General features: G+C 41.3%; 1 protein-coding gene across 2 annotated transcripts in view; it reads left to right on the top strand.

The window, feature by feature from the left end:
* SYT1 (synaptotagmin 1) overlaps positions 1-23,049 on the top strand; it is a 536,537-nt gene that overhangs the window by 315,280 nt on the left and 198,208 nt on the right. For both annotated transcript variants that reach the window (XM_084811795.1, XM_084811796.1), the window contains one exon: positions 18,229-18,426. In XM_084811795.1, coding sequence (XP_084667921.1) covers positions 18,246-18,426 — 181 coding nt within the window. In that variant the 5' untranslated portion in view covers positions 18,229-18,245. The remainder of the gene's footprint in view (positions 1-18,228; positions 18,427-23,049) is intronic.

Raw genomic sequence — 23,049 nt, 5'->3', positions numbered from 1 at the left:
TGATTTAAAACATTATTGACACAATAAAATTCCAGGGGGAGACAGAATAACACAAAGGCCTAATGAAATAAAAGTGCATTTCGGAGACAGTGGTAGCTTGCTGGCAAGGGGACCACACAGATCTCCTAGGGCAGTAAGTTCCACAAGCTGGACGCTGTAACAAAGAAGGCAATTTCCCTCATTTTCCCCAAGCATACTCCTGTTAACCTCAATGGATGGGTGATGTTTTGTAGGAGGCTATGGTCCTACAGGTATCCTGGTCTGAAGCTATTTAGGGCTTCAAAATGGGACACTTTGAATTGCACCTGGAATGGATTGACAGTTAGTTGAGTTGAGGAGTCACATGCTCTGAAAAGTGGCTCCAGTGAAGAGTCTTACTGCTGCATGTTGAACCATTTGAAGGTTCTGAATGCTCTTTGAGGACAGATCCATGTAGAGTGTATTACAGGAATCTAGTCTTGATTAAATTCAGGCATGTGCAACTGAAATCAAATCCCCCTTTCCAGAAATAGGTGCAGCTGGTGCATCATCCTAAGCTGGACAAACACACTCCTGGCTATAGCCACCACATTTTGCAAAATCCATTCCATCTGTGTTTCGCAGATTGTCAGGTGTCTTTCATTTTGCAGTCCACCCATCTACAGAATTGGATTTTTTCGTTCCCAAATTTGCGCAAATGAGCATTTGCACAATTTCCCCAAATGTGCAAAATCCCCCAAAATGTGCACTTTCACACTTTAGCCTATGGGGAAATGTGCATTTTGGACAGGATTTTAATTGTGTATTTTTCAACAATGAAATTTGTGCAAAATCAGGAAAGTTAGAAAAATGGTCCACAAGTCGGCAGAATCTGCTCAACGCTGGTCTGCTATGGAATCCACCATTTGGATTCATCACAATCCAAACTCATTTGGTTCCATTGCAGATTTCTTTGACATCCCTAGCCACCACTCAGGATAGATGGATGGATCTATTTCTAGTCCACATGAATTTTGCATGTGTTCATTCATAAATCCATTCCATCCCACTTTGGCATTAATCTATGAGTTTAAATAAAATATCCACACAAAATTTTGCATAAAAGATTTTGAATGTATTTTCTCACACATACACTTTTATAACTGTATTTGAATGTGCACATTTCTAAATTTCTTTTATATTAAGCTATGCATTTTAACACACATTTTGGTAATTTTTTTAAAAGCCAAGAACTGCATCACAAAATCTGGAGAAGTGCAAAATCCAAAGGATAATTGCATTCCAATCTGTATATTAGTCTGGATGGTGCAGATCAGATCAGAATTTACAAAGATCAAATTCCTCAGGTGTCTTTAGCCACCATCTGGAAATCACAGAGTGAGGCTGGACCCTGGAGAACCCCCAGATTGTGAACCATATTTTTCAAAGGGATTACTATCCTTTCTAAACTAGAGTGAACACCTATCACTGGATCAGTGGTCCTACTGACTAAGAGCACATCTGTCTTATCTGTAGTGAGTTTCAATTTATTAGCTTACATTTAGTTCATTACCAATTCCAGACAACAGATGAGAACGCCCACAGCATATCTATTTGTTAAAATCCCCCCTTCATGCACAGGATCCCAGGGCAGTGTGCACAACATTAAAAGCCAACAAGACCCATTTTTAACCCATAAAACTACACACTGAAAGCAAATTGAACAATACTACTCTTCAACCAGCAAACCAAACAGCAGTCAATTCAATTTAAAAGGAACAGAGAGAGAGAGAGATTGATTCTAAAATATTCAAATGTTTAAATCCCTGGGTGAAAATAAATATTTTTCAGTTGGCAATGAAAGGAAATCAAAGTTGGCAACAGTTGGAAGGGCATTTTGGAGTCAGAGCACCAGCACAGACAAGGCCCTCTCCTTTGTAGGTACATAATGTATTCCTCCCACCGAAGGTGTTTGGAGAAGGACCTTCTCTGAAGATCTTAGTGCATTAGCAGGATAGTATGGGAGGAAGCTGGACTGAGATGTGAAGAATACTGCTGTATGTCATCTGCATACTGTGACAGGATCTCTAAATACATGCTATGCCCAGTGACAGGTTGGGAGGGGAGTTGGGGAATAAAGCATGTGAGCCCAAGATGCATTCTCTGTCTCACTACACATTACAGAGTGGGTGGGGTATATAATCTTGAACAGACCTAGAAGCATAGTTCCTGTGGAACTGTGATAGAATGTTTTAAGCTTTCATGTTGTCAGCTGCCATTCAGGTACACTTTCATCTTATTTGCCAGGATATATGACCTGAAGAGTGAATGTAGTTTACACTGACATTCTGGAGGATTTTAAGACTATCTTATTGGGAACTGGACAGCTCTCTCATCACTGACATTGTATAGGGCCTTTCATTTATACTGAAGTTATAAGTAAGTCAGAGGTGCTCAGAAAAAAATCTTACAGTTGCAGGCTGTGACTTTTAACCATTTTACAAACACACACACAAACACACCCTTTTTAGAGTCAAGACTTCTGACCGTCTTTGTGATGTATTTGAATGGATCTGCAATGCCATCCAGTGGCTGGTCTGGTTAGGACTCTCTATTTTATTGTCCTCATTTTATTTAATAGTTAAGAATGGTAATATAGTGGGATTTAATCTACTTGGCCTTCACATGCAGCCTCTTTCTTCTGAAAGCAAAGCTTTTTTATTTACTGAAGGCACGAAGCAGTAATTATTGAGAAGATCCCATGGCAGCTATTCATGCAGCATGTGGAAAGCTCTCTAACACCACCCTTGGCTGCATCTAGTGGTGTTTAAACAAATATGATAGAAAACATGCATAACATAAAAGAAGGGGAATTCTGTGGGCTGACTTTAGATGAGCTGGCATATTAGCCCTAGCAAAGCAAAAATGTGATATTAAAGGACAGTAGCTAGCTATGAAAGTTGAAAATTATGCAGGTAGCCTTCATTAAAGCAGTTGTAGCATAAATAAAACATAGATAAGAATCACTTCAGTTGCTTTGCAGACCATTTTGTCTCTTAAATAACCAGTGGAGCGTACAGTGTGAACTAGTTTATGTTGTGCCAATTGAGGTAATGATTAGAGCTGAATAAAGTTGGAGCAAGACTTGTGGCCCTAAGTAGTTCCTGCGGATTAAAGAGCAAAAAGACTCTTTTAGACTCTGAACCATTCAGGAGAGAGGAAGGACAGTCTATGAGGCCTATGTCTGGACATAACACATTTCACAATTGAAAACAGAGGATAAATTTGTAACAGCCATATTTTCATACCAAGATATACATGCTGAAACCTCACCACTGCACATTGCTAAAGGTCTACTCCATCCACTGCATGCTGTATTAGTTTACTCTTGCAATACTTTGTTTTCCACTGATTTAAAGCTAATATGGTGTTGTTTGATTAAAGGTACATTACAAAAACAATTGTCTGACAATATTGTATCATTCTGGCCATCATATTATTCTCCTCTTTCTTTCCTTTCCTCTTGACTTCTTATGTGCTCTTATTTTCTACTAAGAGTAAATTGAGAGTAGGATTGGATCCAGACTTAGGCATACTTCAGGTAGCCCCATTGAAATCAATAGGACTTAAAGTTAGTCATGACTAACTTAAGTCCCATTGATTTCAGTGGCTACTCGAAATATGATTAAGTCTGGATCTAAACCATTAACATTATAAACCAATATTGCCTTCTCTTTCATTGGATTTTGCTCCTCCTTGCTTGACCATTCTAGTATTATCCTGCTCACTTTCTCAGTATCTTTACTGAGTATCTTTACTCAGTATTATTCTTCTCTCCTGCTGCTATGCTTATTAAGATATATCATTACAAACAACTACTCTCTTTTTCAGCAACTTGTTTTCCTATCTTTGCCCATGTCTATATTCATCCAATAGTACCCCCATTCACCAGTTTTCTGTTCTCCTTCCCAATGTCTCAGGCACCTGTCCTTTTTCTATGTGGTCTTTGAAGTGAAATCTGGAGCATGTAGCCAGAACAAGAAAGCCACCCTAACTCTGCATCATACATATTCACTCCTGTGACTTGCGGAAAAGAAATTAGGGCACATCAATTTATGTGTGCATATATTTACTAATATTTGTGTGAAGAGTAAGGTTGAGCTGAACCTACTTACCACATTTCATGTTCATTTTCATGAGTGTTGAAAAAGCACCTCCCATTCTGAGCAATTTTTAGCACTCTTTGCAAACACTTTGATGGTGTTTCATTGCTGATGTTCTTTGTGCTACTTTCAAAGTGAGTATCCCATTTAGAGAATATTGTGGGCAGTGCTAGTGCTCAGTGCAGATTAGAATGGACAGGGAATGCGAGCCTTTGTTGTTAAATAAAGTTTGGCTTTACTTTTTACCACTGAATTTGTGAGGTGCATGAAGGGGTCTAAAAGCATTAAAATCTAATGACTGTTCAACTTAATTGAATGCTGTAACCTGATCCATATCACCATTATCTTAGGTAGGCTTTATTTCTCACCAGTGGGTGATACTGCAGTTTGACTTCATCCAGAGGAAATGTGCTGAGAACTGTAAAAGGAGTGGGAAGCAAAATTTGCGCTGCAGGTGTTCTGTATTATATAATGAACCCATTATCCTAATTTCATACAATCAGCTCACCTGCTTGCGATTGATCATTTAAGGCCATGTTGATGGATTATGCATCTTACTATTCAGTTGGTTCTCATAGAATTCATATGAGAATTAAGAAATGTGAAATTAGTTTCTTCTTTGGATGCAGAATTATGGACTGAGTGATCTTATCTCACCAAAAGCTATAAGTAAAAATCTTTAATTTGCTCCCATCTTTTGATTGCCTTTTTCTGCTGCACCTTTAAATAGATGTAATTATTTAAATATTTTAATTATATTAAAAGATGCATTAGTGTTGGCATTTGAAAGGGGGAAGAAGCCCTACAGCAATAAGTAACTTAAATAAAAATATGTGTATCCATCCATCCATCCATCTCATTCCAATATCATGACTTTCCCATGGTCCAATTACTTATCATTGCCTTCTGGCTTGTAGCACAAAAACAAACCCTCTCAAGCAATAAAAGAAGCTAGGAAGGAGTCCAGGAGGAGGCAAGGCTGCAAATGATTTAAAAAGTAAACACAATGTTCACAAGAAGAAGATAATACAGTACTTATCTGAAGGCACAGGGAGCAAACTTTCAGGGCAATGATTCTTTGTCATAAGTTTTTCCCAACGTTTTCATGTAATGGAAAGCTTGAAAACATTTCCTTGGTTGATTTCCTTCAAATAAGACCAACATGACCTCTTATAATGTTTTGATGAACTTTTTAGAGTGAGGGGCATGATGGGAAGTAATAATGATAAGGGCAAGGCAGCTCTCATTCCCAGACGATCAGTGCAACTGACCCAGTCATGCCAGGACAGACCACAGGAAAAGATTTCTAACCCTTTACCCCTGCCAGAAACACAGTGGGATATGGGGACATTACTGCACTGGCAGGATCCATCTCCCCACAAGCATTTAGATACATCTGCAAAGTGTCTCTATGAATATGCACCTTTTCCTGTGATCAGAAACTATGCAATTGCAAGCTCCCCAGTCATGGACCTGGCCTATGCATGATCAATTTTATGCACATGGGAACACTGCAGTATGCATCAGAATGTGTGCAGGGCAAGGGATAGTGCCTCTGGTGCCATTACACTGCCCTTGCCCTGTGCATGTTCATTGAATACATAGAGCTCACCCAGACTTCCCTGAGTTAGTATGTAACAGTAAAGTGTGATTTAGTCAAAATTAAAAGTAGAAGCTTTAATTTGCCTCCTTTTGCACATGAAGGAGGAAGAAAGGGGGTGTCCTGCTCCAGCAGGGATTCCAGCATCCCAGTGAGACAACGGCTCAGGCGAGAGGGCACAGGGCAAAGTGGCAGACGACGGGTGCAGATTTGGAGTAATTCAGGTTCAGGACCTTGGATAGTACTACAAGTACTAGGCCAGACAGTATTGCCTTAGATTCAGGACCATGGCTAGCAACCCTGCAACTAAGGTAAGACCAGCGCATAGCACAACTGCCAAGGTTTTTTAGCCTGATCAAGTGAGTCTTTCTGGGAGCTTTACCCTCTCAAGTGCTCATCTGGCTTTCTTAAAGGGCTAGTGCCTTTTTCTGGGGTTTCTGGCTTCTTCTGGGGGGTGAGAATCAGAGGAGGGGACCTGGCTGGGAAATGCTCCCCAGGGCCTTCCTGCTCACTGCAGGAGTCCGGGGTTCACTCCTTGGAGCCAGAAAGCAGCAATATATCCCTGGAATTTAGCACAGGGGGGGTGAGAAGGAAAACTCAGGCTATGAGGGTTCTCAGACCAAGGCCATGACAGGGAGCAGGGGCCTACCAGGCCTCATTCCCAAACATCTGAACCATGGTGATTATCTGAAGTAAGTAAGATTGGGTGTAAATCCTAGCCAGCAATTTTCCTCATTTATACTGTAGTACTTAGATTTTAAGAATGAAGCAGTAACAAATAACACACAAGCAGAGTGAAAAGTATGAAGTGAATTGTTTTATTTATTTATTTATTTATTATATTTATATCCAGCCCCTAACTAAATGCAGTGTGATCCAGAGGATATCCCCGCACCTTTAATGGTTGTGTAGAAGGGCACATTTTTGTAGATTCAACTTGTCATTCACAGGGCTGCAGCAGCAAGACTAGCTGCATCTGCCAAATTGCCTCTTATGGGAAATGCAGAAAGAACTCATCATTAAAAATGGGACAGGCTGGAAATGATAGATCATCCATCTCACTATTGTGTTATATGGGTGGGCAGCTTCAGGGGGCCTGGGGGCCAATTTTCCCCCCTCGGACCCTTTCCCACAAGTTGCACCAGCATCACCCTGCAACAGGTGCCAAAACCAGGGGGGAAATTAACAAAGTGGCACCTGTAGCTGCTACGGGATGCCAAAAGGTCAAGATTAGCTTAGCTTCAAAGCTTTTGGCACTTTGCAGCAGTTGTGGATGCCATTTTGTTTGCAATTTTTAAAGAAAAATTGGGGATGAAACCCTTTCAACTTGTCTTCCCTAAGAATCCCCTAATGATTGTGGACTCATGGGATTGTATGTAGGATAAACAAGTAATTAGTCAGGTGATTGCCAAGCATTAATCAGGTTTTCAAGCCACAAGCAATAGCAGGGGATGCTTTTTGTGGTCGAAGGGAAAGGGGTTGACTTTACTGAGACCAAAGATCGCTAGGAAGAGCAAAGTTATATTCTGCTCATTTTGTTAACTGTCACAACACATTAGGCAAATGTTGCAGGGAGGCACGAAATACTGTTTTGTATTCCAAAATGCTTTTGGTGCTTTCACTGAAGATGTTTCCTTAAGTGAAAAGTTCTAAGAAGTTCAAAACCTGGGTGATACCAAAGTTGCCATCCCCCGAACATATTTTACATATAAGTGGAAAGTGTTAGGGAAATAACCTTTTCCCATTTCAGAGACAGCCAGCTGGTACTGTATTCTCTCTTTCTCTCTCTGGTGTATTTTGGCAGTAGATTTCTTTTACAGCTGTGATTATGATCTGCATTTAGAGAGTACTGGTGGTTTACAAAAAAGAAATGTTAGTTCTGGCAGTTATTGTTGCAAAATTTACATGTAAATACATGAAATGGTGGTGAAAATTCCACTGTCTTCCAATTGTGGAGTAAATACTCCTTTTTATTTTTTTTAATTTGGTTTAACAAATAAATGTTATTGCATCACCATTCTCTTACAAAGTGAGCAGTATTACAACTTTTCTCTTTCTAATACCGACTTTACACATCATAGTTATATTAAAATTATAATTATTTGAATATTATGTTACTCATGCAGTTATCCTTTGTTTGCATGAACAAAATACAGGTTACTTTGGAGTGCAAGTAATTTCTGCTGTCCAGAGTGGTTGGGCTGGATGAAGATGTGGGATGTGCACACAGCTCTCCAAATCCCTGGAATGCCCTGAGTGTGTGGGAGCTGAAAGGTGAAGGGAATTGGATACAGGGCTCTCTTCAGCCTTATGGGACTCTTCTGTGTGAAAGAGATGAACACATAGTGATAACTGAATCATGTGCACAGTTTATAGCTAGTCACAGACTGCCCCCATTTTGGGCTGGGCTGGCAAAAATGGCTGACAGGGAAAATTTGCTGAACTGTATCAACAAGAGGAACTCAGTACAGACCACTCTTGCTACTGTTTTCTCCACAAGTCCAATAAGAAGAAAAAGGAAGCAATGTTGATTTTACCTAATAGAACCAAAAGATCTGAGGGCGATAACATAAAATATGCTTGTTCATATTGATACAATCCAGGATAGACCTTCACTTCATAGAACCAATAATTTCATGATTGAATTCTAATGTATAACAGTTTTGCCAAGAAAAAAGAAAATGTCTTTGTGGGTGGTAGATTTTGGAATTTCAGTGCATTCTTCAGTTGCATTTGGATGTCACAATAAACAATAGCATATGACAAGAAAGAGCCTATCCTCCAATATGATAGCATGCTTCCCCTTCCCTCTTGTCCTCTGACACAGCCACAAGGAGATTTGATGCTTCTACTCTTGTTTTAGGTTAGCCACAGTTTAGCATGTCATCCAAACCCTAAACTGTGGTTAATCTTAACTATAGCTTGTTGAAACAAGCCAGCTTCGTAGCCTTGAATTTGGCTTGCTTCAAACAAACCACAGTTAAGCTTAACCTTTGTTTGTCAGGTTTGGACAATACTGCTGCAGCCCTGTGACATGACAAGCTTCTGAACTCATCCTCATACTTGCACTAGAGAAGGGAGTGGAGGGGTGAGGCATGAAAACCCCAGGAAGGGCTAGGCTCATTCCAAATGCAGCCTTCATCTTGCATGTTCACATTTATTTTATTAATCCCATGGTTACCCTGCCACAAAATTCTGGAAAACTAATCAATTGCAGAATCATTCTGAAGGGAACGTGTACTCATACTCTAATGCTGAGGCACTGAAGCAAACATCTTTCCCGCTCTTCTTTAAATGTTTTCATTTCATTGAAATTCATCCTTATGAACTAACTACTTCACAACCAATCTTTCTGGATTTGTATAACTTCTCTAAGCTTTATTAAAGGTATTGAACTGATAGTAGTCAGACATATGAAAATAAATGGTTACCTATGCAGCATATGCAGCAAGGATTTTAATTATGGAAACTGCCTCATGATTTGCAGAATTACACAGTAAAATTGTTTTGGAACAGCAAGGAATCTCAGTGGATGATATTAGAATTTCATGTCTAAATGCATTTGAACACTAATTTGTATACGAGTTCTTTGTCTTCTGCTACAGTATAAAGGAAATCTCTTGTTGAAAATACATATTGGGGAAAGTTCAGGAAACAAGATGTAAGTGTGAAAAATGACAAAGTGATCATGTGGGAGGAATTTGCATATTCATAAATTTAGTTAATAGCAAGGACCTTAGGGTGCAATCCTAGGGCTCCTGGGAGGACATCCCAGGAGGCATAGAACATTGCAAACATGCTTCTATGTGGGTGGAGAATGAGGCCTGCCCACAGAAGTCCTCCCTAGTTGGCAGTGGAGCTTTCTACCACCATGGCATCTAGTCAAATCCCTCAAATGTGGAATTTTTGATGGATGATGGAGATGCGATGCCTTGAGTGCCATTTTTTGGTAGAAAGGCAGGGTACAAATCAACTAAATAAATAAACAATTATCTTGGTTTTGCCTTCCAATTCCAGTATTTTAGCATGGATTAACCTGGTTCGAGGAATCCATATAAATTCTCCTTTTAATCACCTATATAACCTACATACCTGCAGATTTGCCCCTCCAAAGATATGCTGAAGAATGAACCTGTAAAGATGCTTTAGTGGCTTTACAACATTGTAAGGCTAAGGAAGCTCCAGCTAGAATGTTGGACAGAGGATGTGATCAGTATAACAATCAAAGGGAAAAATATGCATAATAGATGAAAAACCCCAGATAAGGATACCATCAGCTAGGCTAAGAAGTACCAGCAGCTTTCTGAGAAACTGTGCCTCATATTTTGCAAATGGCTGTGATTATTAACATTTTATCCCAGTCTTCCCAAGGAGTTCAAGCTAGCATACATAGCTATTTTGTCCTCACAATATCCCTGTGAGATAAGCTATTTAAAAGGGTTCCCAATCAAGCGAATGTGAGTAGAAGCCCCCTTCAGACCTTACTCCTCAACGCAGAAAATTCAGGGATTTGGTGGGTGGGAGTAGGGATGCTTTGGTCATGCACACCCAAGTCCTTTCCTTAGTTTTAGCCCTAATGGGAACAGGCTGAATGCCCTAGGGCTATATTGTGAATGTGGATTACCGTAATAGTTCAGGGGTTCTGTGCCATCTCTGTAAGGCTGCTAGTGTATGTACTGTTGCAGTTCTTGGGCTATTGCACTGAACTTTCTTCCAATCAAGATTTTACTTTTAGTTAGCTCGCTACCTATTAACTGTCTTTGGCATATAGTGGTTAGAGGCTTCATAGTAAATCTCAGAGCATTTGTGCATGCCCCGTTAAATGTAGTGACCTCTAACTGTGCTGTTTGTCCACTGAGGATTGTTCCTGGAGATCAGAAGACTCTACTTATTTCATTATTTTTCCCTTCTTACAAAAAAGAACAAAGTGAGGAAGAAAAAGAGAGATTGGCACTCCTAATACGATTTCCAAATGTGATGCCAAAATTGGAAACAAATAAATTACAATATTTGACTTAATTTTTAATTAACTGAAAGTCATCATTGCAAATTGTGTCTTCCATTACAAGCCAGAATTCTCAACTGCCAGACCTGAAATAATTAAGCAATATATTATAATTAAGAAATGTAATTTTAATTTAATTATGATATATCATACAACTGTTTCTGATTTAGCTGACATTCATTGAGAAAATGCTATAATATCCAATAACACTCCAATATGCAGCCGACTTTTCATGCTTTGTTTCAGTGTATGTGGCAGTCACCAAAATGCACAGAGATGGTGCCAGCCTGCAACATGTAAACTGTGCAGCATAAATATTAGTTGATGAGGTTGCAATCCCATGCCCCCTTCCTTGGGAGTCCATCCCATTGAAGTCAGTAAGATTTACTTCCAAATAAACATGCAGATGATTGGACTGCCAGTCTAACTTTTTGGTGGTGAGTTTAGTAGATGACACATGATCCAAAGTTTTTGGAATCTATACTATAGATAACTGTGAAAATCTGTGATAAGAGATTTTGGCCTTGGGAGCAAAGGGGACATGGCATGGGATAGGGATGGGAAGAGGGGGAGGAGACAAGGGGGCAAGCTGATGGGACAGATGGTCTCCTCCTCATGGGCCATGTTGGGCCCAAGGGGTCAGAGATTCCCCATGCCTGAACTATAGACATCTTTTCTCCATGGGATTCAGAGTGACACAGACTTTGATTATACAAAGCTTTGAACTTGTGCATAGTTCTTTACCATGCTAACTGTGCTGGGGCTAGGGAGGTATGACTATTTCATTTGCATTTGCTTAAGAGTAGAACTTCTCCTGTTCATACCCCCAAATGTAAACATGAGTGCATTTTATGGGGAAAGCTTGCATTTCCCCAAGCTTGCAATCATGTTCACGTATTTCAGAAAAATGTGCACCTAAACACACACAAAAGCTCACAATCAGGAATGGGAACAAGGCGAACCAAGCTTTGAGGTGGAATTCAGGGAATGTTGATTGGCTTCAGCCTCACTCATTTTCTTATCCCTAGCTGGGACACCCTGTGAAGTACACAACTGTCATTATTATTATTTATACAGCACTATCACTGTAGATCCCCTTCATGGATCACTGCCTTGTTGTGGCGAAGGGGCTTGTGTAACTCAGTGAAGCCATAAGCTATGCCATGCAGGGCCACCCAAGACGTACAGGTCATGGCAGAAAGTTCTGACAAAATGTGGTCCACTGGAGAAGGAAATGGCAACCCACTCCAGTATTCTTGCCAAGAAAACCCCATGGAACGTATCACAAGGCTAAAAGAGATGACGCTGGAAGATGAGACCCTCAGGTTGGAAGGTGTCCAATATACTACTGGGGAAGAGCAGAGGGAATTTCCAAGTAGCGCCAGAAAGAGTGAAGCGGCTGGGCCAAAGCCGAAAGGACGCTCAGCTGTGGATGTGTCTGGTGATGAAAAGAAAGTCCAATGCTGTAAAGAACAATTTTGTTTAGAAACCTGGAATGTAAGATCAATGAATCAAGGTAAGCTGGAGGTGGTCAAACATGAGTTGGCAAGATTGAACATTGACATCTTGGGAATCAGTGAACTAAAATGGACAGGCATGGGCAAATTTAATTCAGGTGACCGTTATATCTACTACTGTGGGCAAGAATCCCTTAGAAGAAATGGAGTAGCACTCATAGTCAATAAAAGGGTGGGAAAAGCAGTACTGGGGTACAATCTCAAAAATGATAGAATGATCTCAGTACGAATCCAAGGCAAACTATTCAACATCACAGTAATTCAAGTCTATGCCCCAACCACTGAGGCCAAAGAAGCTGAGGTTGATCGGTTCTATGAAGACCTACAACACCTTCTAGAACTAACACCAAAAAAAGATGTCCTCTTCATCATAGGGGATTGGAATGCTAAAGCAGGAAGTCAAGAAATCACCTGGATCACAGGCAAGCATGGCCTTGGTGTACAAAATGAAGCAGGACAAAGGCTAATCGAGTTTTGCCAAGAGAACACGCTGATCGTAGCAAACACTCTTTTCCAACAGCACAAGAGGCGACTCTACACATGGACATCACCAGATGGTCAATATCGAAATCAGATTGATTATGTCCTTTGCAGCCAAAGATGGAGAAGCTCTATACAGTTAGTAAAAACAAGACCTGGAGCTGACTGTGGCTCAGGTCATGAGCTGCTTGTTGCAAAATTTCGGCTTAAATTGAAGAATGTAGGGAAAACCACTAAATCATTCAGGTATGACCTAAATCATATCCCTGATGAATATACAGTGGAGGTGATGAATAGATTTAAGGGATTAGACCTGATAGACAGAGTGCCTGAGGAACTATGGACGGAAGTCCATAACATTGTTCAGGAGGCAGCAACGAAATCCATCCCAAAGAAAAAGAAAGGCAAGAAAGCAAAGTGGCTGTCTGATGATGCTTTACAAGTAGCTGAGGAAAGAAGGGAAGTGAAAAGCAAGGGAGAAAGGGGAAGATATATCCAACTGAATGCAGAGTTCCAGAGAATAGCAAGGAGAGATAAGAAGGCCTTCTTAAATGAACAATGCAAAGAAATCAAGGAAAACAACAGAATGGGAAAAACTAGAGATCTCTTCAAGAAAATTGGAGATCTCAAGGGAACATTTTGTGCAAAGACGGGCATGATAAAGGACAAAAAAGGCAGGGACCTAACTGAAGCAGATGAGATTAAGAAGAATACACAGAAGAACTATACAGGAAAGATCTGAATGTCCCTGATAGCCATGCTAGTGTGCTCACTGAACTTGAGCTGGACATCCTAGAGAGTGAAGTCAAGTGGACCTTAGGAAGCATGACTAACAACAAAGCTAGTGGAGATGACAGTATTCCAGCTGAGCTATTTAAAATCCTACAAGATGATGCTGTTAAAGTGCTGCACTCAATATGCCAACAAATTTGGAACACTCAACAGTGGCCACAAGACTGGAAAAGGTCAGTTTACATTCCAATTCCAAAGAAGGGCAATGCCAAAGAGTGTTCAAACTACCGTACAATTGTGCTCATTTCACATGCCAGCAAGGTTATGCTCAAAATCCTACAAGCTAGGCTTCAGCATTATGTGAACCGAGAACTAACGGAAGTACAAACTGGGTTTCGAAGAGGCAGAGGAACTAGAGATCAAATCACCAACATTCTCTGGATCATGGAGAAAGCAAGAGAATTCCAGAAAAACGTTTATTTCTGCTTCATTGACTACACTAAAGCCTTTGATTGTGTGGATCACAACAAACTGTGGCAAATTCTTAAAGAGAATGGGGGTCCATGGGGTCACAAAGAGTCGGACACAACTTAACAACTGAAGAACAACAACAACAACATCACTGTAGATGGTACTTTAGATGGTAAAGCAAGCAACAACAGAGCCCTGTATCCCTGTACCAAAGAATTCACAAGCTAAGGTTTCTCTCAAGCAGGAAGACATGATCAAAGGAGGGAAGTGAGGAATAGCTATAAAGCTAACAAGGACTGGGTGAGGAAATGTGGTTGCATGGACTTAGATTTCAGTACAATTGAGGATTAGCACCAGAGTTAAGCAAGGACTTCACAGAAAAAGAGAGTTTGGGGAGGATTCTTGCCATTTTGGAGGAGAAGGGGCTGACTATCAGAGTATCTTTCTCAATGCCACAGAATGAATCCACAGCTGAAGTGAGGTTTAGGCTACAACTGTATACACTCCTACCTGGGAGTCAGTCCCATTAAACTCAGAGGAGCTTAGTTCTGAGCAGACATGCAATGGATTGCATTTAGTCTCCCAAATCCAAAATTAACTCTCTCTGTACACTGGACCACAGTGGGATCCTCATGCATCATGCTTCAATCTCTCGTGCTGCTCCTTGCACACCAGTTACCTGCTCCCTGCTTCCCCGAATTGTTACTTTTCCTTTGGAGCAGAGAAAACTGGAGTTTTGCAGTGTTTTTGCATTATTTGGTTTATTTACAACTATACAAGTAGAGCATAAGTGGAAGCAAGCAGCAGGTGCGCTCCTACATAGCAGAAGTTCTCTGCCCTCACATCAGATCCCCAGAGAGGTACCTGTATCCATAGGGTGCCTTCAGATCATCCTTCTCTGTCTCTGAGTGCCCTCAGATGGAGGGCACCTGACATTGCCAATCCAAAGGCATTGTGCAGCTATTCCATCTTTCCAGCCTTAATGGATTTTCTATGGAAAGAAAAAATACAGAATAAGTGGTGGGAAAACACAGAAAAGTTAAAAGTGGAAGACAACATCATCTGGACCCCTTATAAAATTCTGCAAATGAAGCAGGGTAATTGCCCAATTGCCTCATCTAAAAGCACCCTCTGTTCCAAAAACTATCTCTTTACGTCCTTCACACATACCCCCTCTGCTTAGCTTGGGGGTATCAGATATGCCCCTATCTCCACATTCTGATGGCTGTCCAATTCCAAACATTCCAGAGAGATCTCTGTATCAAGAAACTATCTTTGAACCATGAGTTCCCATAAAAAGACATACACTGGCAATCCTAGACTATTAAGGAATCCTCACATTCTTTTGTCAAATCCTGGACCATGATCAGAGTTAAGGAAAATCCACAGTGATAGTCCCACCTACAGTAATCGGACACCCATCTCACAACAGGATAACCCGCAAAAAGCCATGCTGTGTTGATTCTTCCCTCTGTCCGAACAGGCAGCTGATTTCCCTCCATCTCCAGGCATCTGCAGATATATCTGTGATTTTGCCACAGCTGAGAGGTCTGGGCATGAAAGCACAGTGCAGTGTAACACGGCAGCCAGTTTGTGGATTACGCCATTGGAAATAAATGCACATGCACGCACACACGCACACAGTGTGGATAGGCTTTCTTGGATGGCTCTTTTCTATCTACAAGTACAGGGAAACCAAACTTGTCAAAAAGATGGTTGTTAAACATACCTACAGAGTTAATACTTGCTGCCATCTTGAAACATGCTGGAATATGACCCAAGGTTCTCAGCTTTAATTTTAATGAAGCTCAGTAAGCTAAAACAAAGATGGTATGATTTGATCCAAAGGTTGTTCAAGAAGCAAGCCACTCATGCAAAGATCTTTCCATCCATTTCTCTTTCCCTGACTCGGGAGCCTTCTATGGTCCCCAAAAAGCATATTCCGATGGTTAGGGAACCTAGTGTGGGGCTGTGGTGCATGGATATAGTGGGAGAGTGGAATCATATAAAATTGGGAGGAGACACTTTGGGGGGGGGGAAGTTCCACAATTTTCAAGAGGGTACTCTAACCCTCCTGCGATGCTTTTGGATTGGGATGGCTGCAGGGCAGATGGAAGAGAAGAAGAAACAGAAAAGAACCTTGTACAAGCAGCCTTCTGCTCGCAAAATGTTTGGATCCAATCTATATTGTTTTACTCTTCTCAATCCCTCAAAGTGTAATTAAATTGAAGTAAATAGGGATGGTACATATAGCATAGTGGTTTAATATTGTGGCTAAGATACCAAGTTACAAATCAAGAAGTCCCTGGTTTCAAATCTTGTTTCTACGATTCATCTACTACAGAGGTGGGCAATTGTGGGAGATCTGGGGGCCATTTTTGCCCCCTCCAGCCCCCTATGGGCTGCACCTCCTCCCAAAATACTACACTTTTTAAAATGGCATCCGTAGCACTATGGAGCACCAAAAGGGTCAAGATTACCATGTTTTACTAGGTTAGCTCTTCAGTCCCTCCATTTGCCATATAAAATTGATGTTTCTTACAGGGGTGTTGTAGGGGTTATAAGAGACACTTTGAACACAAGTAATATATGCATACATTATTTAGAAACACTAAATTATTATTCTTGTGTTGCTTTCTTTGCGATAAGCAGATCAAAGGAAAAAGAAAAGAGTAGAGCTTCCTGGAACCAGAGCATGCCTTAAGATACCAGAGAACTGGAAGCAAGAAGCTTGAAAAATAAAAGCTTATGCTGTCGCCTCCGGCATTGATCACTAAAACATCCTCACTAGCATTTTCCCCTGTAAACCTATTGTACTGGTTACTTATTTGCCTTTTTCACTTCCACTATTTGAATCTCAAATACATTAGATGTAAACACTGCAAATGTTGAGCCAGTCATCTCCATTTTTGGAATTACTGATAACACACTTTGAGTAGTAACTGCACTTGGGAAAATAAAGAAGGCATTTATAATTTGATTCAGTTATCCATTTGAATAGCTCCAATGGCATCCAAAAGAATTGGATCCAAGGCAGTTAGATGTGGCAGAATTTGTGTATATTTTATATATCTATATCTATCTATATATATATATATATATATATATACACACACACACACACAGATTGTGAGAGAGAGACAGAGACAGAGAGAATTAGATGTGTCTTGTACCGCTTGAGTCTTACTTTATTCATTCTGGTTTTAGTTGTGTGTGGTTTTTAATAATTTCCCAGTGGGAAGCTACAGGCTTAGTTCTTTCTCGGAGAGTGCAAACAATTGCACACTGAGAGCAATAATGAATGATTGTTATCTCTTAAATCCCTTTTCTCTATGGTTTTTTGAAATTAAAAAATAAATATTCAATTCAGTGTTATTTAGGGCATAGCAAAACATCAGAACAGTCTGTTCAGCAAACGAAAGCAAACATTTGAGCTAACTCTTTTCGGATTGTTCATGTTGTTCTAGTACAATCTCTATAAAAGCATTTTGCTTTATGCTACAGACTAAGTAAAGGTATTATAAAAGCCCATGAAACAACCATTAAGTTAAAAGTATGTTAATGTAAGAGTGTATTTATTTCAACACTGTGGGTGTTTCAACTGGATGCAGCTAAATGACCCACAGATGCAGTGGTTTTATCCGCATATCAACAAGAAAGGTAAATAATTTAACAGAATATTGTCTGAAGTAAATGCCAGTGGAAGGAGAATTGCTTTCAATGAATGTTGCTCAAGAGTAAAATGGAACTAATTTTCTGAATAATGTACAGTTCTGGTTGAGTGGGGTGCACTGCTGGTTATGAGTTTAGGAAAGCCTGGAAATGTTTTAATTATACTGGTATAATTACTTCCAATGTTAGTTACTAGTGGTGCTCTGAAACTTTTTGATCCAAGATACATATACAAATAATTATGCAAATGCAGTGAAATGTTTGTATATATGGAGCTGCTGTCGGTTAGTTTACTTATACTTTCAAAATGAAAGGGCAGAATCCAAAGTTTAAACAACAGATGCTGAGCCATATTGAAGTATCCAACAGAAATAACTGTTTGAGGCTCGGTATGTTGAAAAGGAGTAGAGCCATATGAAAAAAGCAGCAGCCGTTACCTTCTGGAAAACTCCTTTTCCCTGTAGTCTAATAAATATTGTATGAACCAACATGAAGCAATATGGTAATGATGTGATATTTACCCGGGAAGCAGGTGCACCAATTGAGGTTATGGCGCTCTAGTTTGTTGTTCAGCTAAGATGCATTTTAACCTTTTGAACATTTTTTTCTCTGTTTTGTTTTCATTCTTAGCTTCCCTTGGGACTAAAATGGCAAAAGAAAGTCAACATCAGGCCCTAGCAGCACCACTAGGCACCACTGTTCCACCTGCAATAGCAAATAATGCCACAGAGCCAGCAATTCCTGGAGGAGGAGGGAAAGGGGGGGCAAAAGAAGATACATTTTCAAAGTTAAAGGAGAAATTTATGAATGAACTGAACAAAATTCCACGTAAGTAAAATTTAAGTTTGGTAGAAATTTCCAGTAGTTTCCTACTACTTAAAATAAAATGCATGTGTGTTCCTTCTTTAAATCCGGCTGATGTTTAAGGAATGCTGTGTATTAATTAACTTTTTTCTATAACAACCCTCCCCAAAGAAATACATATGCATGTTCCAATTCTTAAAAAAAATATTGCACACACACCCCATCAGATTGTGTTTTTTTAGAATTTGATATTTACTAAATTTCTTAATCATCCATCTGGCCGGTCACCTGACCACTCTGGGCGATGTACAGCAATACAAACAGTTTGAAAACAATAAAATTCCACATTAAAACATCGTATTTCTAAAAATACCCTAACCCACCCCAAATGTCTGCTTGAACAACCACATTTTTAATGCGTGGCGGAAGCTCATTAAAGAGGGGGCATGGCAGAGTTCCCTAGGGAGGGAGTTCCACAGAGTGGGAGCCACCACAGAGAAGGCCCTCTCCCTCGTCCTCACCAGCCTAGCTGTCCTGGCTGATGGGACGGAGAGAAGGCCCCCCGAGACTGATCTTGTTAAGCGGCCTGTGTGGTGTTGCTGGAGGTGCTCCTTAAGACAGGCTGGGCTGGAACCATATAGAGTAACATTTGTTGCATTCTGGAATAATAAATTCCAAGATAATATTACCTGTTTTCTCTTTTTTTCGTTAATATGAAATGATATGTTTGGGTTTGTTTTAGAAAGAATTTATTTCTTATTTGACTTTGTATTTTTGTGATGTTACAGCAAATTTCTGTTTAAAAAACATGGGGACACATTGTGTTCAGAAATAAATTGCTGATGTGATGCTGTTAATTTTAATGGGGTCAAATTCTACCTGTAATTCATCCAAGAGACTACAGCTGCAATCCTGTGCACGTTTTCTAGGGAATAAGCTCCGGTGAATACAGTGGGATTTACATCTGAGTAAACTTGCACAGAATGGCACTGCAAGAGTTTTATTTGAAAATAAGAAGGGGCAAATTCAGAAGTTGGTGCAGACATAACCCATAAGCACAGTTAAAAGAAAGGGAGTACTTAACATGTTGATACAATCAGGGCTCACCAGGAATAGAGTGGTATGAAGATTTAGTTCTGATTTAGTGTTTACAATTTGTTGGTCCCCACCTTGGGACTTTGGGATGGAGCAGACTACAAACTGAATTAATGAATTAATGGGATAAAATTTGATGACTCAGGTCCACATTCTGACCATCACTATTCAATATCTCCTACAGCACTTGAGCTCTAACAATTTTAAGAGGAAGGTGATGTATAAATATGGAACTAACCGTGCAATCCTATAAATGACTACTCAGAAATCAGTCCTATTATGTCCAATGTGAATTATTCAGAGACAGAGTTGGGGGGGGGGAGGCATAGGATATTTCGGATTCCTGGATCCGAGGTCAGAGACAGCACCCTGACCTTGGACCCAGGTGTCAGAGCTCCTTGGCCCCTCATCCTTCCCCTCGCAGCCAGCACTGAGAGGAACACTCTGGTGACCTTGAGGAGGATGGAAAGTGGGCGTTCCTGTGGGCAGGGAGGGGATGGTTCTGGGGAAGTGGGGATATGAGCTATCCCCAGCCTTTCCCAGCCTCCTTCCCTCCCTCTCCCTGACACCTCAGCTAGATGGGCAAAAACACCCATCTAGCTAAAATGCAGAGCGGGGAAGTGCAGATGTGAAGATCACCTCTGCCACTCCTCCCACTCTGCATAACAAAGATCTTTTGTTAAAGCTCAGTGTGACCTAAAAAAAAGTAAGCACCACTGAGTTAATGACACTTATTCCAAGCTGCATAGGACTGCATTCATGCCCTGTAAATTTAATTGTGAGGTTTTATTAGAGAGGTCTTTTTTTGTTTGTGCTTGGGATGCCTGTGTTTTATGGTGAAGTTTTTAACCAGAGCGTTCGCTCCTTTGAGCATAAATAATAGAAAAGCAGGATATGGGGGTGTGGCTATGGAATGTCCTTCGGGGAATGGCTATGGAGGCTGTCTTGGTGAACTGCTAAGCTTCCAAATATATGACTATGCCACTGCTCCACAGTGAAGGAAAATTAGAAAGCAGATGCAATTCTTATAGACTTAAATATTCCTCATCCCTTCAGAAGCAAATAGGTGTAATGGGACTTTAAAAGGCCACAATTACTATCCTGTTGCTTGCTACCAAATTTGCAGTGATGCAGGTATAACCCTTAACACAACTTATCCCTTGGTTATCTAGATCCATTTCAGGCCAGGCTTTGGTATGGAAACAGTGTTGGCTGTCCCATATGATGACCTATGTTGGGAGAGAGACAAAGAGAATGTGACCTTGTTGATTCTCCTTGATCTCTCAGTGATTTTTGATACCATCGACTATGATATCCTTCTGGGACCATTGTCTGAGTTAGGAGTGGAAGACACTTCACTGCAGTGGTTTTGGTTCTACTTGGATGGTTGACCTCAGAAGGTGATGCTTGGGGAACATTGTTCAGCCTCATGGATTCTCCAGCATGGGTTTCCACAGGGGTCGGGTTTGTCCCCCATGTTATTCAACATCTACACGGAACTGCTGAGTGCAGTAATCTGCGGTTTTGGAGTGCGTTGTCATCCATATGCTGATGGCATGCTGCTCTACCTCTCCTTTTCATCTACATCAGGTGAGGCTGTGGATGTACTAAATTAGTGCCTAGCTGCAACAATGGACTGGATGAGGGCTAATAAACTGAAACTCAGTTGAGATAAGACTGAGATGCTGTTAGTAGATGGTTCTCCTGACTAGATGGAGGGTGCTCAACCTGTTCTGGGTGGGGTTGCACTCCCCATGAAGTAGGGGGTTTGTAGCCTGGGGGCCGTCCTGAAGCCATCTTTGTCACTTGAGTCTCAAATAGCCTCAGTGGCATGGAGTGCATTCTACCAGCTTTGGCTGATGGGCCAGCTACACCCCTATCTGGACAAGGATAACCTGGCTTCATTTGTCCATGTTCTGGTAACCCACATGTTAGATTACTGCAATACATTCCATGTGGGGCTGCCTTTGAAGATGGTTCAGAAGCTGCAGCTTGTGCAAAATGTGGCTGCCAGACTGATAACAGGGACAAGACGTTCCCACCATTTAACACTGATTATGGCTCGCTTGCACTGGCTGCCTGTATGTTTCTGAGCCCAATTCAAGGTGCTGGTTCTGACCTATAGAGCATTACGTGGCTTGGGACCACAATACCTGATGGAATGCCTCTCCCAGCATGAACCAACCTGTACACTACACTTTGCATCCAAGGCCCTCCTCTGGGTGCCTCCTCTGAGGGAGGCTTGGAGGGCAGCAACAAGGGAGAGGGCCTTCTTGGTTGTAGGGATGGCAGAGAATTCCGCCATGGATCTCGGTGAGGCCGAATGCCAGTGCATTTGGCCCCCCGAAATCTGTGGCGGAACGGCCTGCCACCCCCCCCCCGCGGATCCCCCCCGGGATGAGACTTACCTGGGGCAGATCTTCCGGGCGGCAGCAGCTCCGGAGGTGGCGGTGGCGGCGGCAGCTGGTCTTCCGACCGGCCGCCGCCACCGCCGCCATTTGCAGTCTTGTCAGGTTTTGTTTTTTGTTTTTGTTTTTTTACAAGACATGATAGGCTACATAAAGACTTACATAGCCAATCACGTCTGGCTTTAAAAAAAAAAACGCGTACACAAATGGCGGCGGCTACAGCCACCGCCATTTGTGTTCCTTATTTTTGGCCATCTTAGTCTACGTAAATATTTACGTAGACTAAGACAGCAAAAATAAGGGGAACGCAAATAGCATAGCGGACGCTATTTGCGCTCCCCCTTATTTTCACCGTCTTAGTCTACGTAAATATTTACGTAGACTAAGACGTCCAAAAATAAGGAACACAAATGGCGGCGGCTGTAGCCGCTGCCATTTGTGTACGCGCGTGTGTGTTTTTTTAAGCCAGACGTGATAGGCTATGTAAGTCTTTATGTAGCCTATCACGGCTGACTACAGGGACGCAAATGGCGGCGGCTACAGCCGCCGCTATTTGTGTTCCTGCTAGCTAGCGGATGGATGTCCGGCTGCTGGCGGAGCTGGCCGGTGGCTCTGCGGAATCCCCGCGGAGTGGAGCCAGCCGGCGAGGATTCCGGGGGGAGGGACGGAGCGCCTCCCCCCCCCAGCGGAACCCGGCGGAGCCAGGTAAGGGGATTTTCGTACATCCCTACTTGGTTGTGGCCTCCCAATAATGGAATTATGTACCTGACAAGGCCTGCCTGGCACCAACATTGTTATCTTTTCAGTGCCAAGTTAAAACTGCCTCTTCTCTCAGGCATTTGGCAACATATAACAAGTTTTTAATCAGGATGTGGATTGACTTTGGCTGATTATTTTAAATTGTTTTTAAATATATGTTGTCTGTTGAGTGTGCTATCTGTTTTTATGTCCTTACATAAACGGTTTTTATACTTTATATAATGTATTTGAATGGTTTTTAATTTTTGTGAATCTCCCAGAAAGCTTTGGCTATGGAGCAGTATAGAAATATAATGAATGAATGTATGAATGAATAAATGAACCACAATGATAGGATCAGGGACATGGCACAGAACCGTGTGCTCCTTCACCTTAGTACCTCATC

This window comes from Heloderma suspectum, chromosome 7 (assembly GCF_057233095.1).
Source record: "Heloderma suspectum isolate Gila_16-S chromosome 7, 16-S_ref, whole genome shotgun sequence".
NCBI lineage: Eukaryota > Metazoa > Chordata > Lepidosauria > Squamata > Helodermatidae > Heloderma > Heloderma suspectum.
The sequence above is the reverse complement of the archived record's forward strand: the minus strand, read 5'-3'. Positions and strand labels throughout refer to the sequence as shown.